Here is an 18,436-nt window from a genome sequence, read left to right as displayed (position 1 = left end):
TGTTCATGATATCATTCTATCCATTGCACATTTTGGACTAATCTACGCATGTTATGTCATGTCGCATGTGGCGCGGGGTTATAGATGAACTTTATTAAATATTATACTAGTTATGCCTACGACTTTGTACGCGTGAGAATTGTTAGAATAATGTTTCCCATTTTTACGACATTTGTCTTTACTGCTCCACCCCTATTGGTTGTTGGGTGATGTTATTTATCTTAAAACCATCCTTGATAAATGGGCTATCTATAATAAAAAGAATTTTTCAAATCAGACCAGTAGTTCTAGAGATTAGCGCGTAAACTACTACATTTTTCAAACAGTCATACCTTTTTACTGACAGCTTATTTTTTTTTCGTCCCATACTGAAAGTTAATCTCTATTTAATGGACTATAAGCCAATATAGGTCTCATTGGTGGTGGATATTTGGACCACTTTTGGTCATTGTCCTTTCAATGATAATAACAATACTCCGATTTAATTAGAAACGAAGTCTGTGTTAAAACATGTTTTGTAAGTGCTCGCTTGAGTGTTCGGTTATTAAATTACTTTCATAGCTTATGTGTTTGCTATGACTATGTACTTACAATGGTAATGTTGTTATTACTTACTTTAAATTAAATAAAACATAGTTTCCCTGAGATTATTTTTTATTGTTTTCCTTAATTTACACTAGTGTTCATGTATGTATCACCATAGGCATCAGTTTTATGTTATTTTTATACATAATTAAGATGACAATTACCATTGAATAGACGTAAAATATGTACTCGCATAATGTACACAAACTTGTTTTTGCGATTTAAGTTTATCATAGTTATTTTTGCTGTTTACGAGAATCTTTAGTTAGAACGACTTGCCATTAAGTGGGTCTGGACATTTTATTCAGCATTTTTGAAATACAAAGCATTATTCTGAAATTCATCCATTCGATTTTACCCGTGTCCTGTTTTAAAGACGTCGCACATTTATCAACCCGGAAAGGGATCGTGACCGTATCAACTCGTGGCGGTCAGTATTCTTTGTTTCACAATTGACAGCGCGCGAAAGGCGATGCGGTGTTGAACCCTTTCTGAGTTGATAAGTCTGCTATGAGCTTAAAAGTTGATCCGCTTATTACGCAACATACTGATTCGTGAGTGCCCTAAGAAGTCTCGCTCTCCTGATAGCAGCGGCCTCTCTTTGTATGTCTTCGCTGTTATTCGCGTTTAGTTCGAGGGCCCCGGCGGCTTTGGTGGCGCGGGCGCGGCGCCCTCCCTCCCCCCTTCGCGCGTGCAAGGCCACGCCCACTTCCAGGAGAGTACCGTCCCATAGACAACCGTAGTACGCGTCCATTGCATCCGCTACGTTGTTCGTCTGTGGTAAAGATTGAAGAAATGTATGGGTTTGAGTTTTCTTGGAAATGTCATTGTAACAATGATGAATATGATTACGAGAGGTAAGAGGTATGATTCTAAAAAACAGATAAAACTCGAAATTAAGTCCATCTTTGACCATGTAGTTTTGGTATAAAATTTTCTCTGAAGTTATGCTCAATATTTTTAACAAGGTAATTTTTGTGGAGAATTGACTTTTTGTAAAGTATTTTGAATTCTTTTAGAAATTATTAGGTTTCTAATATAAATAATTCGTCGTGTATAGATATGTATGAATTGGTAGGTGATAATATTGACCGGTAATTCCCCTTTAATAAACTTTGTGCAGAAAAATATCAAAGGGGTTTTCCCCCTTTAAAAATTGTTACCAGATGCAAAACAAATAACATATTTACCCACTAAACATTGATAAACGCCCATGGTTCAAAAAAAAAAAAAGTAACACTGACCTTTTCCGCGAGGCACTTGAAAGCCGTCGCGTACTCCGGTTCGTCTGGCAACTGGCAGAGCGCAGCGGCCTGTGTAGGGGCGGACAGCGACTGGCAACACCGGATGACCCGCCGCGCGAGCCCCGGCTCGTCTGGCGCGCGCTTGGCAAAGTGCCAGGTGCCCACTGACATGCTGCTGAGGTAACGGCGAAGCGCCGCGCTCCATCTACTCCCGCACATTTCCACGTCGCCGTATAGGCGGAGCCTGCAGATGAAATACTTGTGGTAATAGTGGTAGGGCTAGCTATATTTGGGGAAGGAATTTAAATACAAAATCTGGGAAGAAATATCGTACAAAAATGTAGTTACAAGCGGTTGTAACTGTGCGAAATCTTATTAATAACTAGCTTTCCGCCCGCGGCTTCGCCCGCGTGGAATTTTGTTTGTCACAGAAAAACTTTATCGCGCGCGTCCCTGTTTCAAAAACCGGGATAAAAACTATCCTATGTCCTTTCCCGGGACTCAAACTATGCCGAATTTCATCACTTAAGATCGGTTCAGTGGTTTAGGCGTGAAAGCGAGACAGACAGACAGACAGACAGAGTTACTTTCGCATTTTATAATATTAGTTTATATAGTATAGACATAGATAAAAGAAAATAAAGAACCAATTTTTTTATCAATTTAGCTTTGGTCAAAGAAGAGTGTAAGTACAGCAATTAAAATTTTGAAAGCCATATCTTTGAAGTGTCTACAGTACATTATACGCCAAAAACTGTAGTTGTAATTGTGTTGTAAATATAACATCACACTTACCACGAAGTATTGTACGGGTACAGCGTTAAGCATTTCTCGAGCAAATCCGTCAGAGACTCCAGGACAAACTTGTCGTTGTAATTGTTTACATTTGAGATAGTAGTCGGCCACAAGTTAGTGTATTCGACCACTAGTTCGTTAGCCACGTCATCAATGAGTAGGTTGTGTATTTTGGCCAGTAAGGATAGCATGACGCTGACCGCGACTGGTTCCCGAAGCGTGGAGAGGAAAGCGTTGAAAGCGTTGCGCGCTTCGGCCGTTACGTTGGTGTCGCGGGAATGAGACGGCATGCCGCCTGCGTTACGTTTCACCGGGCCGGCGTTGCCGTTGCTGTATACTGATAATGCTGCAAATTAAAACAAGGATTACTGAATTAGTATCTTAATAGCTAGGTTCCTTTAAAGTTACACATTCAGGGTATAGAGGGCATATCAAAATCTGTATAACAAAAGCTGTGTATCTCTTTTACCGGAAAACGTAGCGTGGGACGTCCACCTACAAGGTGGACCGACGACATCATAATGGTAGCAGGGAAGCGCTGGACGCAGGCCGCTATCAATCGATCAACATGAAAAGAATTGGGGGAGACCTATGCAGTGGACGTCCTATGGCTGAAATGGTGATGATGATCTCTTTTATCGCTTTATTTATTTATTTATAACTTTAATGCCAAAATAAATTTGAACTTAATGCACTAAAGCATTCTCGACCAGTTTACCTTTGGGTTGAGCAGAAAAGAAATTTGTTATTATTTTACTATTACTTTACTATTATTGCATTTTGGTGCTCTTGAACTCGACTTTCTCATATCATAAATAGTATTCCAATTCCTGTGATATTACTTTTAAACAATCGATTGATGTACACTCACCATAGTCCCACAACAGTCTAGGGAATTTTCGAGTAGCTTTGCCTCGCTGCAGCTCTATGCACGCGGCGCATAAAGCCGCCGCAAGTTCGCCGGGCCCGGTCACCGCCGTCGCGCCCTCCCACTCGCATGAATTCACTAGGCAGCACCAACATGCTTCTATTACCTAAGGAAATATACATAGATGGTAATATGGACATATCATCGTTGACGAGTGAAAACCTCGGGAGTACCGAAAACAAATTTTGTCAGGAGAGACAAAAACCGTCTCCTGAATATTTTACGAGGATTTCATTGAACGCGATAGGTGGCACTACAATCATCCCATTCGAATTTAGGTGAGTTCAAAATGTGCGTTAAGAGGTTTTCTTACTTATTACATTAAATGCGAGTGGTAAAAACGCCTTACGAGGTTTTCGACGACGATATCAAGGTTACAGAGATTGCAAGGGAAAAACAATATTTACCTGAGGTCGCGGAACGATACCATCGTTTGAATTCGCAGCGGCAATACAAGCTTTGCACTTGTTGGCCAACGCAGACAGATTCAATCGATGATGAGGCCACTCGCTCAGCATCACATTCACTTGCAGCAGCAGAACTTCCCAAGATAGTTGCCGGCAAAGGCGGTACAGGTTAGGATCGCTTCCACCTCCGAGCTGGCTTCGGGCCTCGCCTTCTAATACTGAGAGGAGGGATAGCGCGGTTCGCGCGCAACCAGCGTCGGCACGCGCTCTTGCGGCCCCAGACACTACGTATCCGAAATCTTGTAAGAATCCTCTAGGTAAAGACACTAAAGCATTCCCTAACCCACCCGCAGGTTTCCACGACGGACTCAACTTCCAGAGAGGCGACGCCGGCGACATCATAGCTAACTTAACCAAACACATTCGCACATCGTCCGCTGTCGACGCTTCGATCAGCCGCTTCTTCAGTCTACCCATCTCCAATTCCGGCACTGACTTGCACTCAAAATCTGGAGTCTCCCAGTCATCAGTCAACAATTCCTGAGGAATTTCCATGTTCTCATCATCATTATTCAGTGCATCATTTAAAATTGTGCGCAAATGTTCATCTGATATCAGTTTTCTTCTAATGCTGTCGGCCGCTTCGCCGACATGTTTCTTTAGATACTCATCTATTCTTTCTATTGGAATTCTACATTGTGACGTCGCCAAATGGAGGAAAAATATCCTGAGGTTTTTCCAGTCCCCTTCAGAAAGATTAGACATTAACACTGGAGCAAATGCCCAGAATAGAAGATCAAAGAATTTTATACCAACTATTTTAAACTTATTGATAAAATCTGGATGAGTGGAAGGGATTCCGCCTTCTAACGCATATCGGACCGCATTTAACGCCGATACTCTATTTAGTAAGTCCCTGGCCACAGTAAAGGCCCCACTTGATGCAGATCCTTGAATATCCAGTTCAACAACTTGCCTGTGTACCATTGGTATCTCTCTGGCAAGATTGTCTGCCTGTAAGACTGCAATAATTCCAGTGTAGTGGTTTGCAACCGATTCTTGAAGCTTTTGCAATAGGGAAGGTTCTTCATTTAGCACATCATGCCCAAGGTTTAGAGCTCTTATGTAACCGAGTATTTCTTCTTTAGTCATGCTTGCATAATATAATTCTCCCCAAGGCACAGTCTTGTGTGGGCCGTAGCCATAGAGTGAAACTTCTCTTTCCAGCAGTGCTGAATTTTCCTTGCAGCCAAGACTATGTTTTCTTGCCATATCATGCTGTCCATAAAAGAAGTAGTTATAGCACAAGTCATAGTGTATTTGCATGGCAAATTCATATTGGCTTATGATGATGTCCCCTGCATTCCAATCATGAGTCATGTCATCTTCATCTTCGGTAAGAGTAACAAAAGTTTCCATGTCTGGTATTTTGATTTTCCTTGATTCTCTCCGAGCTGCATTTGGTGGTATTTCATAAAATGCTAGCATGTCTTCCAAGTATCTGATACTTTGCATTCTGGAAACTTCAGACATCCTCAGAATTTTTTCAAAGTTTTGATTTAGGGGAGTAAATGCACTGTCAGCTTGAATCCCAGGCCTGTGGATGAATAGAATTTTATAAATCGGAATCTGGGTACTGTAGTAAGAATACTAGGGCACTATTTAAGTTGTGAGCCTCGACAACATAACGTGTTGTTAGACGACATCTGATACGTTTAATGAAAAGTTTGACATTTTTGACTACAACCTTATTCAAAACTTTTTATCATTTGAGCACGTTTTGTATTATTAACATTGAATTGAAAATTATCTTGACTACAAAAACATGGAATTGACTTGCGGAAATTTTCGTGCGAAGATTTATTATGACTTTCGACGTGGTTAATCAATACAAAACTGAAGCGGTCAGCTAAATTTCACTTTTGGTGATAAATATCTGTCCTTTACCATTGTAAAACGCTAGTTTAAGAAGTATAATATTGTATGTCATTGGCTCACCAGTGAACTTTGCGAAAGTCGTCCAAAATGACTAATAGTGGCGGAAAACATTGATGTTGTCAGAAAAATGGAAGAGAAACCTCGTCATGTGATATATCGTAGGATTGAGATAATCCCAGGCATTAATTCCACTAGCAGTAATAAAATATTGTATGACCATATTATGGTTAATACGTTTTTTTCTCGCTGGATGTTACAAAATTTTTCAAACGCTCAATCGGACGCTTGTGTCGTTTAGTCCTTGGAAATGTTTGATAAATACGTTTAAAAAGCTTTAAAAGCCGTTTTTAAAATTGTGACAGTTGACGAATTAAGGATCTATGCATAATGATCCTGAAAATAAACAGCTATCAAATATGGAGGTATTTTAAGATGAACCAATTCCAACAAAAGTCCCATGCGCTCGGAACACTTAGAAACTTACGGTCGCCTATTTTTCCGAAATATCCGATTATATGACAGAAACGTCACAAGAGAAATTTAGAATGGTTAATTCTTAATAGTAAACAGCCACTTTTTTTCAAAAGACTTCAGTTTAATAAGGGAAACTGACCAGCATAGTCGAATCGCCATTCGGGAAGAAAATGTGAGCTTTTACACGTCTCGTCAAACAACTGACTATTTGAACACTCAAAATATGAAATAAACAGGTCCAACGCTACAAAATTCTTGCTTGGAATCTAAACACTTCTTTTGGTACCCATATATTAAAATTAAATGCGTGAACAGCGATTTATGTAGCCAGAAGCAACTGTCGGTGCGGTCAAAAACCATGCTTTGGAGGTGCCTCAAGCTGAGTGGAAAAAATGCTATGAAAAGTGTTTCGGACACATTAAAAAGTACATAAATCATGAAAGACAATACCAATAAACGCAATCAATACCATTTTAATAATAAACTACTTTGTTTTCATAGTTAGGCTCACAACTTAAATAGTGTCCCACGTATCAATGTCAAGATCTTGCATTGTTACTTACATATGCATGAAAGCCATCTTATTTGACTTAGCATGCAGAGCAGATTTGACTGGAAATCTTAGCACCCATCTGTGGTATAAAGTAAGTGCAAATTGGACTTGAGGTTGCTGAAGGAGGTTTTGACTTATTTCCTGAAATAATTAAAGTTTGACATGGTTATGGACAATATGGTTTACTGTAAACGATATTTTAAGGAACTGGTAAAAATCAGCAAACTACAAGTGTATTAAAATGTAAGTTACCGTTGGTGGTACAGAAAAGGAACCATCAGTGGCCATGTAGACCAGATCTTGCATGAGTTGCTGTTGAATTTGGGGTGGCAGCTTTGTTTCAAGTATATCTGCGGACAAAACAATAACGAATAGCACATACATTTCATGTGACACCAAGTCATTAAAATATAAACTAAATGATCAACTTTTTGGAGAAGTAATTATGTATATTTTTTGATGAAAAGAAAATAAACAACAATATTTTTAAGATCCCTATAAGATTACACATACTGACCTAAGTTCCAGCGAAGGGTAGATGCTATTTTTAGTGCCAGTATCTTAAGAGCAAGTTGTTTTCTGGAATATTCTACTGGCGTTGCAATTGTTAATGCATCAGGACTTGGAGGTGTATCGAGTTCCACCACTCGCTCACTTGTTGGTTTTGAATTGGGATTCTTTGTGTCAACTGACAAGAATTCTTCAATCAAATCAAACGCTGATGGTTCTGAAAGTGGGAGAAAATTTGTGTTACCACTGAGACAAATGGTTAAAAGTCACTTTACTATGAGTACCTAAATAGAAAATAACCAGATTTGGCGGCTCCGAAAGAAACAGTTTAGCTGTTGTTTACATAGAAGGTTATGTTACTTTCCATCTTAATATTCAAGCATAATATCGGGAATTACCTGGATTCGGCTTGCTAAGGTGCTTCTTCAAAAGGTTTGGGTCAAGAAGGAATTCAAACCACAAAATAGTGTCAGGAGATATGGGCACAGTGCCCGGCCTGAGTAAGTCCACGTCCATTGTTGCAAATTACGAAATAACTTTTTAGTAGGGATTTAGTACATATTATGCTCTAATTTATATACGATACCCCTTATGAAATTATATATTTTTGGCGAATATTTTTAATCAACATCAACACAAATCCAAATTTACGTGCTCGCTCGCTCAGTTGACGACTTTGACAGATTTGACAGTGACACTGACGTTTGGAAGTCTTTTTTAAATAAAAATATGGCTTCGCTTCGTTCGGTTTTCACATAAATAAAGCCAGTGTTATGTTTTATTATTATAATTATTATAAAAATTCAATTACTTCGTTGTCTCTATTATATTATTATACTTCTTTAAACATACTTAGCGGTGACAAATAATGTATAGTGAATGATACACACAGAAATATTTTTGTTAAACGAAACTGCGTGAACTGTCATTTAAAAAAAAACTTAACTTCTTTTCTTGGCGGGAAAGAGAAGCCGTGAGAGCGAATGCGAATAGCATTTGTAATTTTTAATATTTTTTTTATTAATGTTTAGTACCTTATATTTATATTAATAGTGGATTATTAACCATTACGTACCTATTCGTAAATATGCATCAGCGTAGGAAAACAAATGAAAACAATCATAATTTACAGTAAGTAAACATTTAAGTTAATTTTCAAGAAGTCTTTGTAGAGATAAATAAATGTCCCGCCCTGTTCGATAGACTGATCCGACAATCTCAAAATAATAACGAATACCTATTTAATTGCTAATAAATTATTTTAAGTACCAACTTATAGCACGGAAAGCATTGGGGGAGGAGGCCTATGTGTAGCAGTGAACGTCCTATGCTATGGTTGAGATGATGATGATGATGATGACCTACTTATAAAATAGGTACAGCAAGATTTTTTATGACCCAAATACTCGTCGTAGTAGTTAAATACTTATGCCTAGAATTAATCACGAAGCAGTAATTACTTATTTTCTCTGTGTCTATAATGTTAATAACATGGTTAATAATATAATATATGTAATAGCATATGTTTCATTTGCTGTCGTATTGTCTTCTCTTTGAGCCACTGGAATCGAACCCAGTACACCACATTATGAGTAAACTTTAATGTAGGATTAGTAGGTATGTACTAAATTATTAGATTAACAAGGGAATGAAAATTTCATTAACACATTAATGTTAAATTAATAAAATTTATAGTATACAGTATTATTTATTTGGCTTTAATTCTTTGCCTATTTACTTACTTACAGGTGCGAACGGTGTAATGTATCGGTATAGAGCTGCACTTACAGTGAAATATACTACTTGGTTTTATTTATAGTACAATTTATTATCTGATAAAAGTATCTATTTGTGAACAGATGTTTAGGTTAGTACTTACCTACTGACGACCAAAATGACCTACTAAGTACATGCTAAACGTTATCTATTCAATATCGACGGTGTTATCGTTATTACTCACAATAAAGATCTCATTCGTAGTATCAAGTAGTTTTATATGAAACAAAGTTGTGAAATATTATTTACAAGTAACAAATAAACTATCGACTAATACTTATTTCACGGTGTGTTAGTGAAGTTGACACGGAGTTTAGTGCGGTAGAGACAAATAACTTTTTGCCAAGTTATAAGTAGGTACGTAACACTGACGTGGTGTGGTGATAACGTATTTATGTGTGACAGTGTAAAGTACTAACATTATGCAAATGACAAAAAGTAAGTCAGTAAATATTATAATAATAAATCATTAAAGTAAAATATTTAAGAATGCAAGTTTTTACTCCTAATAGAATAGTCAAGGATTCGTTTAACTCACTCATGCACAGGATGTGCTAATTAGTAAGAATGACGGACAAGGGCTCATAAACTCTTGTGTTTAAGTAGGTATCTTGTGTAGTTCACAGATTAGTCACAAAAGTAAGTATCCCCGTAAAAATAAAGAGCTATATTATGCAGGCGTTCATAATTACCTTTTTTCAAGTATTCTGTGCTCATAAGGTAATAAATAGATAGTATGCAATTCATTTTCGCGTTATTTTATTTGGACTAATATAATATAACGGGAGTCTCCTTGATACGTTTTCTGAGACACACTATTTGTGAAGATGACCTACGGTCAGGAAGCCTGAAGAACTTGACTGATCTGAACTCTACAATACGAAACATATTTTGTTTGTTTTCCTGAAAACTATCCTTGGTTTTCCGAATTAATCCGAATAAAATTTCCAGTGGAGTCAAGCACGTATCACCAGATTGGACAGAGCTCCAATGTGAGCGAGATAGAGTTGGACCTGCTACAGGTCGGTTCTGAGCCAGTGGGCATTCGCTGCCCCCACTGCCAAGAAGATATCATGACCAGGGCCTCATACAAGAATGCAAGGATCACGCATATTGTTGCCGTTATTATGGGAATCCTCTTTTGGTAAGTGGTAAATTAGGTAATAGATTAGGGTTGTTCCGGCATAGTAGAATAAGATCATTTCCACTCATCCCGTTGGCATCGTTAAGTAAGACTAACCCGTATTTACAAACGATGCTTGCTATAAGTGAAGCAGCAAATCGAACGCACAGCGCTGAATAGAGCTCTGTGACTGGTGGCCCTAGTATGACCCTGTGATCATAGTAATGTTTGTGAATACGGGCGTCAGACACTATTGAACCATTAAGAATTTAAGGATACGATAGAAATACGATTTATTGTGTGTCTTACTTACCTACCTTTCATTTTTCACGTATGCGGGATGGTTTTGGTTGTAAACAAAGGCAGGCAACAGACAAGTAAGTAGGAACTTACTTTCAGGCTCTCCCGTTGCGAATCTATTATTTCGCTAACAACTTATCCATACATTCTAATTTAATTACGTATCACTGGCAAGTTGGCAGTGCCAATAAACAGTACGGATGTCCTGTTGTTGGCTCGTATTATTACGTTTTGATGGGTATTTACATCATTACATCGATCATATGTGTCAGCGGCGGTATTTGATTACTGGGTTATGGACGAATTCAAAGCTTATGTAGGTTTGGAGGCTACGAGGCTACGCAAATAATGTAGGTACTGCATGCTCTTTAGATTCTGATACGAAGATTGACCAATATGATTTTTGGACTGATATACCGGATTGGTACAGTACAATTATTTTTTTGCGTTTGTGCGTCTGACTTTTGTCCATTTATCCTAATTAGGATGGCCAATGTACATTATTGGTGCTATTTTTGGGTAGAGTCCATTGTAAAGACTCATTATTATAGTCGAGTTGCATTACATTTGTTATGGTGCATGAATAGTAATGGATTTTAGATATTTTAATTCACAACTCTCACTCACTGCTCATTTACTTTAGGTTCGCATTTTCACAATGTATAATCACTTGGAAATTACAATAGCTTATAACCGATGTTTTGATAGTTAAGTGATGGTTAAATTTTAAAAATAAAAATATTTTCAACTACTTACTTGTCTAACAGTTTCAAGTGCTTATTTAAAATTAAATCAAATCGTATTCCTTCCAGGTGGCTGTGTTGCTGTATTGCACCATATTTGGTGAAAAGGTGGAAAAATGTGGAACACCATTGCCCAAGATGCAAGAAGTTTCTTGGAGTTTATACTAGAACTTCAATTATTTGAGTAAACTTAAATTATTTTTCTATTAAGTTTAAAATAGGTCTGTTACTACATACAAGTACTTAGTAACCTAAGTTCATTCAGTACCCTCCGAAGTAAGCAAAGTACATATTTATTTATACAGAATTATGTTTTATCAAAAACGTTTAGGAAAGTAGGTACAGGCTACCTACTTATATTATTATTTTTAAGTATTTTACCAACAGATAGGTATAACAGCAGTGAAAACAATATTATAGAGTCGAATAGTAATTAATCGTACATAATACCTAGATTTGCAGATACCTACATATATCTGAAAATCTTTTTTCATGTAGACTATCTACCGTGTATAGTTTTTTAACATCTATGAAAGTAAAAATATGATTGTAGTTTAAATATTTTATTTCCTTTCCATAAAGCTTGTAATCGTTTACAGTCGTTTGCATACTTAACAATTAATAAGTTTTACAAAAAACTTATAACTATTTTAACTATTTACATAGATGTACCGTATAAAATGAGATTACAAGTATGCTAGAAGTTGGTTATTACAATCTAGGCGGGAATTCAGGTCGACTGCACAAGTTTTTCGTACCACAATGTCGAGTAAATGAACTTCATCACAATTGTATTCGTTTTTTTTTGCATTTATGATTTATATAAAATAAACTGAACTTAGTTTACTGCAGATAAACTGGTTACAATCAAAACTTATCGTTCGAGGCTCACGAGTGAGCGGTGCGGTCGAATTAACAACGAATGTTCGAATATTAACAAAATAATTATATGATTAAAATGAAAATTTTATCAATAAAAAATCTAAATTATTTTATAACACCAAAAATTATAAATAAATATTTTTTTAAACAACTTAAAAGTTAAATCACGGTAGTAATCTAGTGCGGTAGGTTTAATGACTCTACAATGACGACTACTTTGACGTAGGTAAGCCAATAGGGAAAATGGAGGCACCACTGAGTTGAAAAAATATTATACCTACTTACATAGGTACTTTGAACTGGTCCACTCATTTTATTGATATTAAAATAACAATACATACTCTGCTTATTCATTGAATGAAGAATGAGTTCGATTACATGCTTACTTATCTAGGTATACAAACACCACTATATGAAAACATAAGTTGAAAATATCATTTTATCACCTTATAGCGTGCATTTTTTATCTTTAATTTATTATCTTTTGAGACGATCTCAAACGCGTTTTCCGCAAATACGCCGCACCAGTTTGTTTTTCAGTCGTACCTATCTAAATTTTTAGAATGAAAACCTATAACTGAATTGCCATAGAAAAAGTTTCCATTACCAGAAGGCAAGAAATATAGGGGCAAAGTATCATCAGTTCTTTATAAAAAATGTAATCTGTAAAAATGTATAGAAATTAAACCACAAGGTTTAATCATTCTTATTTTGACATATAATTATGTGGGGTAAACTTAATAATAAAATATACTCTAAAGATATTTACAAAAATATTACTATGTTTTATACGTGATGTTTTATAAACGCCTTAGATGCTGTACCTACATAAGTGATGTGTTTCAACCTATCTTGACTACTCGTATTTGCTTAGTACAGAGGACAACAAATCAAGCTAAACATTGTGGCATCTTATGTAGTGGTAATAACAGCTATTTTGCTACAAAATTGTATATGATGTGCCACAAAACGTACCTACTTGAGGCATGTGACAAATCATACAAGATCAGTAGGCCTAGGATGCGCACCGCGATAAGCTCTTTCGCACCATTTTATCGATTTTACGCGATAAGCCCATACATTTGTCGTCAAAAATCATCGATAAGATTTTATCACGGTGCGCATCATCCTAGCCCGGCAGAGTTACGTCACACGTGGGTACAGCATCTGAGATCGAATCGAGATCATTTTTTGCAACGACAAGATAGTCACGAAGGAATGTACGTCCCGACGAACGCTTGACAGTTCGGGCAGTAGTGGTTGGCGGTTTTACAAGACCTCATGCAGTAGGGGACGAAGCAGCCGCAACAACATCTGAAAAAAAAAAAACACTTTTTTGTAGGATGAGTTGTGGAATCTGACGTTACGTCCCTATCACGTATCTCTAAAGCCTTATTTATTTTCGGACAGCCAGGTTAATTCACGCTTGATAACACTCGTATTGTAACTAAACTTGAAATACCTAAATTAAAACTAAAATTAAAAGACTATCATATCTGAAGCATCAAAACTACTATACATATAAATTTCAAGGTGAATACGTGATTGACTCTACGTTTTTACCCGGAAATAATTGTTAAATTATGAAATTTGTAGGTACGCAGCGTCGATTTGAGTATCCGGCTTAGTTAACGCACTAACGTTAATGATATCGTCATAAGTAATTAATGTTATGTGTAATAATAAAAAATTACAAAGTAGGCAAACTTTTCTAAAATGTTCAACTAAAAAAAAGAAGTTGTGGTCCCATTACTCTTAAATTCAAATAACATAGAGTTTACACAAGAATTCTCTGAATTTTTGTAAGGCTTTTGTCTTCTAGGTATAATTTCTAATTCAAAATATCTTGTAACCAACAATAACTGGAAATATTCAGCAGATCGTGACGGAAAGATTGATCTTTGTTGAACTCTACAAGTTTCTCGGCGGTCTAGGCCGGCACGTTAAGTGAATATTGATGGTTTCGACATCTTTGGTTTGCATTCTGTTGCCAACTCGTTGTGTGTACGTCAAAGACATTGCTTGGTGCATTAGCAAATAGTACAGTCGACAGCAAAAATTACAGTTTTAGGCGTATCATGAAACGACACTTAAAATTCGAGCGTAAAACAATATTTAAGGCTGTGGTTAGTTAACTCTACCATTCACAGGTTTAAATCTGATATAAGTTAAGATTGACACGTGAGTAATGGGTTTTACTATAGTGCTCAAAATATTATTTCTTAATACTTAGTTGTTGCAAAGTTCGGGATTTTTACAATACAAACGTGTATAAAGTTAGTATATTTATCGTATAAACAGTTCCAGTACACCTTAAGTTAAATATTTGAGTTCTCTGTAGATATTTTTGATGTCGACTGTCCTTCAACTAATTAATTCACATCAATCAATTCATTTTTTGAACAGCGATGACTTCAAAGTAACTAGCTAGTAGTATAGAACTACGTAGAGCCAACTTGGGTGGTCAGTTTTGCATGAATGTTTTATTGTACATGGTACTCATTTAAATGGAAGTCTTTGCTTTTATTTACGATCGAGGCAACCAAATACGTCATTCTAGAATGAGTATGTATTCATGCGCATTTATCAGGACCGATTGCGTCGGTGACCTGTAGGGATTTCAACAGAGTTGGTTCATCTGTCGACGATTGATATCAAATCAAAACATTGATAACGTTATTGCATTAGAACAATATTGTAATATACGTTAAAACAATGTTTGATTAACTTGAGTTATTAGATTCTTTGCACATTGTTTAATTACATGTGATGTAACTTGCGTGCTTATTGTACTTATTCCATTAAATACGAAATTATGGATTTCCATTCCATTAAATATAAATATTCTATCTCAGAAATATTGCTATATTTTAAGGAATTAAGGTTTTTGAACTTCTGATAAAGTTGTGATATTGTTTATTCTGATTACACTGCACTGATTAATTTTACGATAAAACATTTCCAAACTTCTCACGGTATCTATCAACACAATTTCTTTATAAGAGGAGTTTTATAGTGGGCCTTTATGTACTAATAGCAGTTCATCTCGCTGAAATGATAACTAGGTACAATAGTACAAACGCATTCCACTTATACAACCACAGCGAACAATTAACAAAAGAAAACTGATAAACTCACCCAGCCAGAACGCACAGCGCTGCAGAAATTATATGAGTCCGATTGTTGGGTACGTAATCGACTCGCGTTACTATGGATTTGTTGCATGTAACGCAGGTGGTGCCTGTGGGGCCTGGGCCCAGTTTTCCTGGGGCTAGGCCGGAGCTAGGTGGAGATGTGATCACGGTGGTTCGAGGAGCGGTTGCCGGAGGGATGACCATACCCGGTGGTGGTGGAGGGTTACTGCCAAAGTAGGATGGTGGAGGCGCCGGGTTGGGATGTGCCTGCTCGTACGGTGGGGGTAGACCCATTTTGTTTTCCACTGAAATTTGGAAATATTATCATTAAGGTACTGTTTATTTAACGATTTGCCATGGGCCTACATTGAAAAGTAATAGTTAGGTATACTTTTCTGTGATTTCTAAAATAATTCAACCTTGGTTAGGAGGAAATAAATTATGCATAAAATAGTCACAAACAATTTCAAAATGTTTTTTTACCAGTTTTGTTACAATTAACACTTGGACTGCAAGTTGCTTTATTGCATAAGGTGTTACTAATAAACACCAAACATTTTTATATTGCAGTGTTGGAAACCAAAAAAATTATAAAGACAATCGAACGATTCAATTTCAGGTCAAGAGAAATTTTAATCGTAAAGAACAAAGTTATACTTGTAACGAGTTTCTAAACGCTTATTTAACTTTAGAGAACTATTTCTGCTTGTGTTTTGTGCACGCTTGAAATAGGTACGATATATCTCGGATACACTTTTAAAAACAGTTGCTATAGAAGTAGACTTTGGAATAGATTAACAACAATTCCCTTGTAAACTTGGTAATCCCTTGTAAAATTGCGATCATACTCGTAATTATAATAATGATACGCAGACGTAATAATAATATAAGGTAATGATATGTAGCTTATTTCTTGTTATTACATCAGCCCTTGAATGTAGTGTCATATAGACAAAGACGTTGATGCAAAATAGATGAGTGCGCTAGAGACAAAGGCAAATATCAATTAAATTCCATGTGGAGGCCATGAGCTGAGGTTTTGGTTGAATCTAAGAAGCGATTATGAACTGCTATGTCGAAATAAGAACGCAGTATTTAGGGCGTAACTCACAAGGTTTTGCGAGAATCGAAAGTGATAGGCTGGATGATTTTGCTTAACGATTTGGTAGTCTTATTAACTTTTGGACTATTGTAACTCCGAGAAGTTATTGATTACGCGCGTTACATCACTTCTGGATTACCATTTTTACAGAAATGTAGAAGGAAGATGTTATCTCTTATGTGTTTAGGCAAAAGTTACGTAGGTTTCTAAAATGACTATTTTTAGATTTGTAAAGAACTATACACAAGAATATCCATGGACGTATTGTATTTAAAAAGAAAACTATTAAGTAAGTTATGCGGGTGCCTGAAAAATATTGATGCTCTATCGTTCGGTATGAGTTTTCTAATTAGCATTTCAAATTGTTAAGCATTAATAATGCATTAATTAAAAAAAGATAACATAATTATTAGCGTCTTTTCTCATTTAAAATGCCGAATACTTGTATATCCAGAACATACGTTTCTTATTGAAAAAATTCACCTGAAAGAAAATTGAGAATGTTAATTTTAAATGTACCGCATAGTTATTATATTTTACCACATACCTAATATAAGATGTTTGGGTTTTTATTAGGAAATATTGTATACCGCATCAAACTATCTTCGATGTACCTACATGGAAAAACACTGTTTTTGAATGCTTGATTAGGTAAACGATGATTAAACATAATATTAAAACCAGTTTACTTACTAGTCGCGTCCATTGCAAAACTTTAACCTTCGCGCAGATTTCTTATTGCCACAAATATTCACTGTGCACGTCACTGGCGTTTTAGACACGGTTATGAAACAGATAAACTTTTTTTGTAGATCACGAACTAAATAATCGATTGTCAGTTGTCACTATAGAGAAATGATGTTACCTACGTTGTGATCTCGCGCAGTTTACGGTCCGAGTGAATGCACCGCGGATTACTGCGCGAGCGCATTGCGTCACGCGGGAGAGAGACGCAAACTTTTCCAACTTCGAGTGCGATAGAGACGCAAAATTACTCTGACACGTAACATAAATGTTTTCGTGTTCAACAGCTGTATACAACTTTGCGGCATAATGAAATCCTTCAAACTATGCACTAAACACTCGTAATTAGAGCCGTTCATTCTTTTTATTTATCATTAATGTAATATTTTCTTCACGTTATGAAACTTCAAAGCCTGAAATTAGAATTAATTTGTATTATTTTCAGTAAGTACGTAGAGTATGAGAATGTGAGCCAACTATGCTGTAAGTAGAGCACTGCTTACTATTGGATTTATAGAATCATACTCGTAGCATCCAAACTATTAACTGTCACGTTCATATTTTATAACTGTTTATATTTGATTTCATGACTGTTTTTTACCCAGTTAAATGTGCAAGAGTTTTACAAGAACTAATAATATAAATTAATTCAAAGTACAGGGTGGCCCAGAAGAAAGTTCACTTTTGAAAATGTAAGGAAACGAAAACTGTAAATTTTTGTAAAACTTTAACCATTGTAACTTAAAGGAAATTTCATGCAATTTATCTTTAAATTTACTTTCTTTTTTAAATTTCATCGTACATGTGATTCCCTTGACGTTTACAACATTCAGTCAACATACATAAAAATTATGGAAAACTTTCGTAAGAGTTACCTTGAAATAGATTCAGGATGGATGAATGCTGCAGAGTTTTTGGATTTTTAGAGTATACTCTGCTCATAATGTAACCTCACAAAAAGAAGTCTGCTGGAATGAGATTAGGGCTTCTTAGTGGCAACTAAATTTCACCCCTGCTTAATTGGTTTGTTGAATCGAAAGGATAAATTTTTGAGAGCGCTATACTGGCATACTGAAAAGCTTTTTGATTTCAAAGTGGAAAGATTCGCAAGGCTATGACAGGAGCACTTGGTTTCATCAAGATTGGGCTACGTGTCACACTTCAAATGAGAGCATTTAGATGGTAAGAGACACGTTCC

General features: G+C 36.2%; 3 protein-coding genes across 3 annotated transcripts; 1 reads left to right on the top strand and 2 right to left on the bottom strand.

Moving 5' to 3' along the window:
- Nucleotides 1-685: 685 nt before the first annotated feature.
- Nucleotides 686-8,124, bottom strand: IntS8 (integrator complex subunit 8). Its single transcript, XM_028309938.1, has 9 exons — nucleotides 7,833-8,124; nucleotides 7,442-7,651; nucleotides 7,177-7,274; nucleotides 6,935-7,065; nucleotides 3,960-5,556; nucleotides 3,496-3,658; nucleotides 2,625-2,970; nucleotides 1,830-2,073; nucleotides 686-1,360 (listed from the first exon to the last, which is right to left on the bottom strand). Exons 1-9 carry the CDS (start codon nucleotides 7,948-7,950, stop codon nucleotides 1,121-1,123), a joined length of 3,147 nt encoding a protein of 1,048 aa, XP_028165739.1. The 5' UTR covers nucleotides 7,951-8,124; the 3' UTR covers nucleotides 686-1,120.
- Nucleotides 8,125-9,367: 1,243 nt separating this feature from the next.
- Nucleotides 9,368-12,041, top strand: LOC114356661 (cell death-inducing p53-target protein 1 homolog). The gene is made up of 3 exons (XM_028309954.1): nucleotides 9,368-9,648; nucleotides 10,162-10,354; nucleotides 11,446-12,041. Exons 1-3 carry the CDS (start codon nucleotides 9,633-9,635, stop codon nucleotides 11,558-11,560), a joined length of 324 nt encoding a protein of 107 aa, XP_028165755.1. The 5' UTR covers nucleotides 9,368-9,632; the 3' UTR covers nucleotides 11,561-12,041.
- On the bottom strand, nucleotides 11,970-18,035 carry LOC114356660 (lipopolysaccharide-induced tumor necrosis factor-alpha factor). The gene is made up of 3 exons (XM_028309953.1): nucleotides 17,188-18,035; nucleotides 15,397-15,697; nucleotides 11,970-13,572 (listed from the first exon to the last, which is right to left on the bottom strand). Exons 1-3 carry the CDS (start codon nucleotides 17,198-17,200, stop codon nucleotides 13,467-13,469), a joined length of 420 nt encoding a protein of 139 aa, XP_028165754.1. The 5' UTR covers nucleotides 17,201-18,035; the 3' UTR covers nucleotides 11,970-13,466.
- Nucleotides 18,036-18,436: the final 401 nt, after the last annotated feature.

The sequence above is a fragment of the Ostrinia furnacalis genome, unplaced genomic scaffold, assembly GCF_004193835.3.
Source record: "Ostrinia furnacalis isolate ACB-3 unplaced genomic scaffold, ASM419383v2 OfSCF2847, whole genome shotgun sequence".
In the NCBI taxonomy this organism is placed as follows: Eukaryota; Metazoa; Arthropoda; class Insecta; order Lepidoptera; family Crambidae; genus Ostrinia; species Ostrinia furnacalis.
The sequence above is the reverse complement of the archived record's forward strand: the minus strand, read 5'-3'. Positions and strand labels throughout refer to the sequence as shown.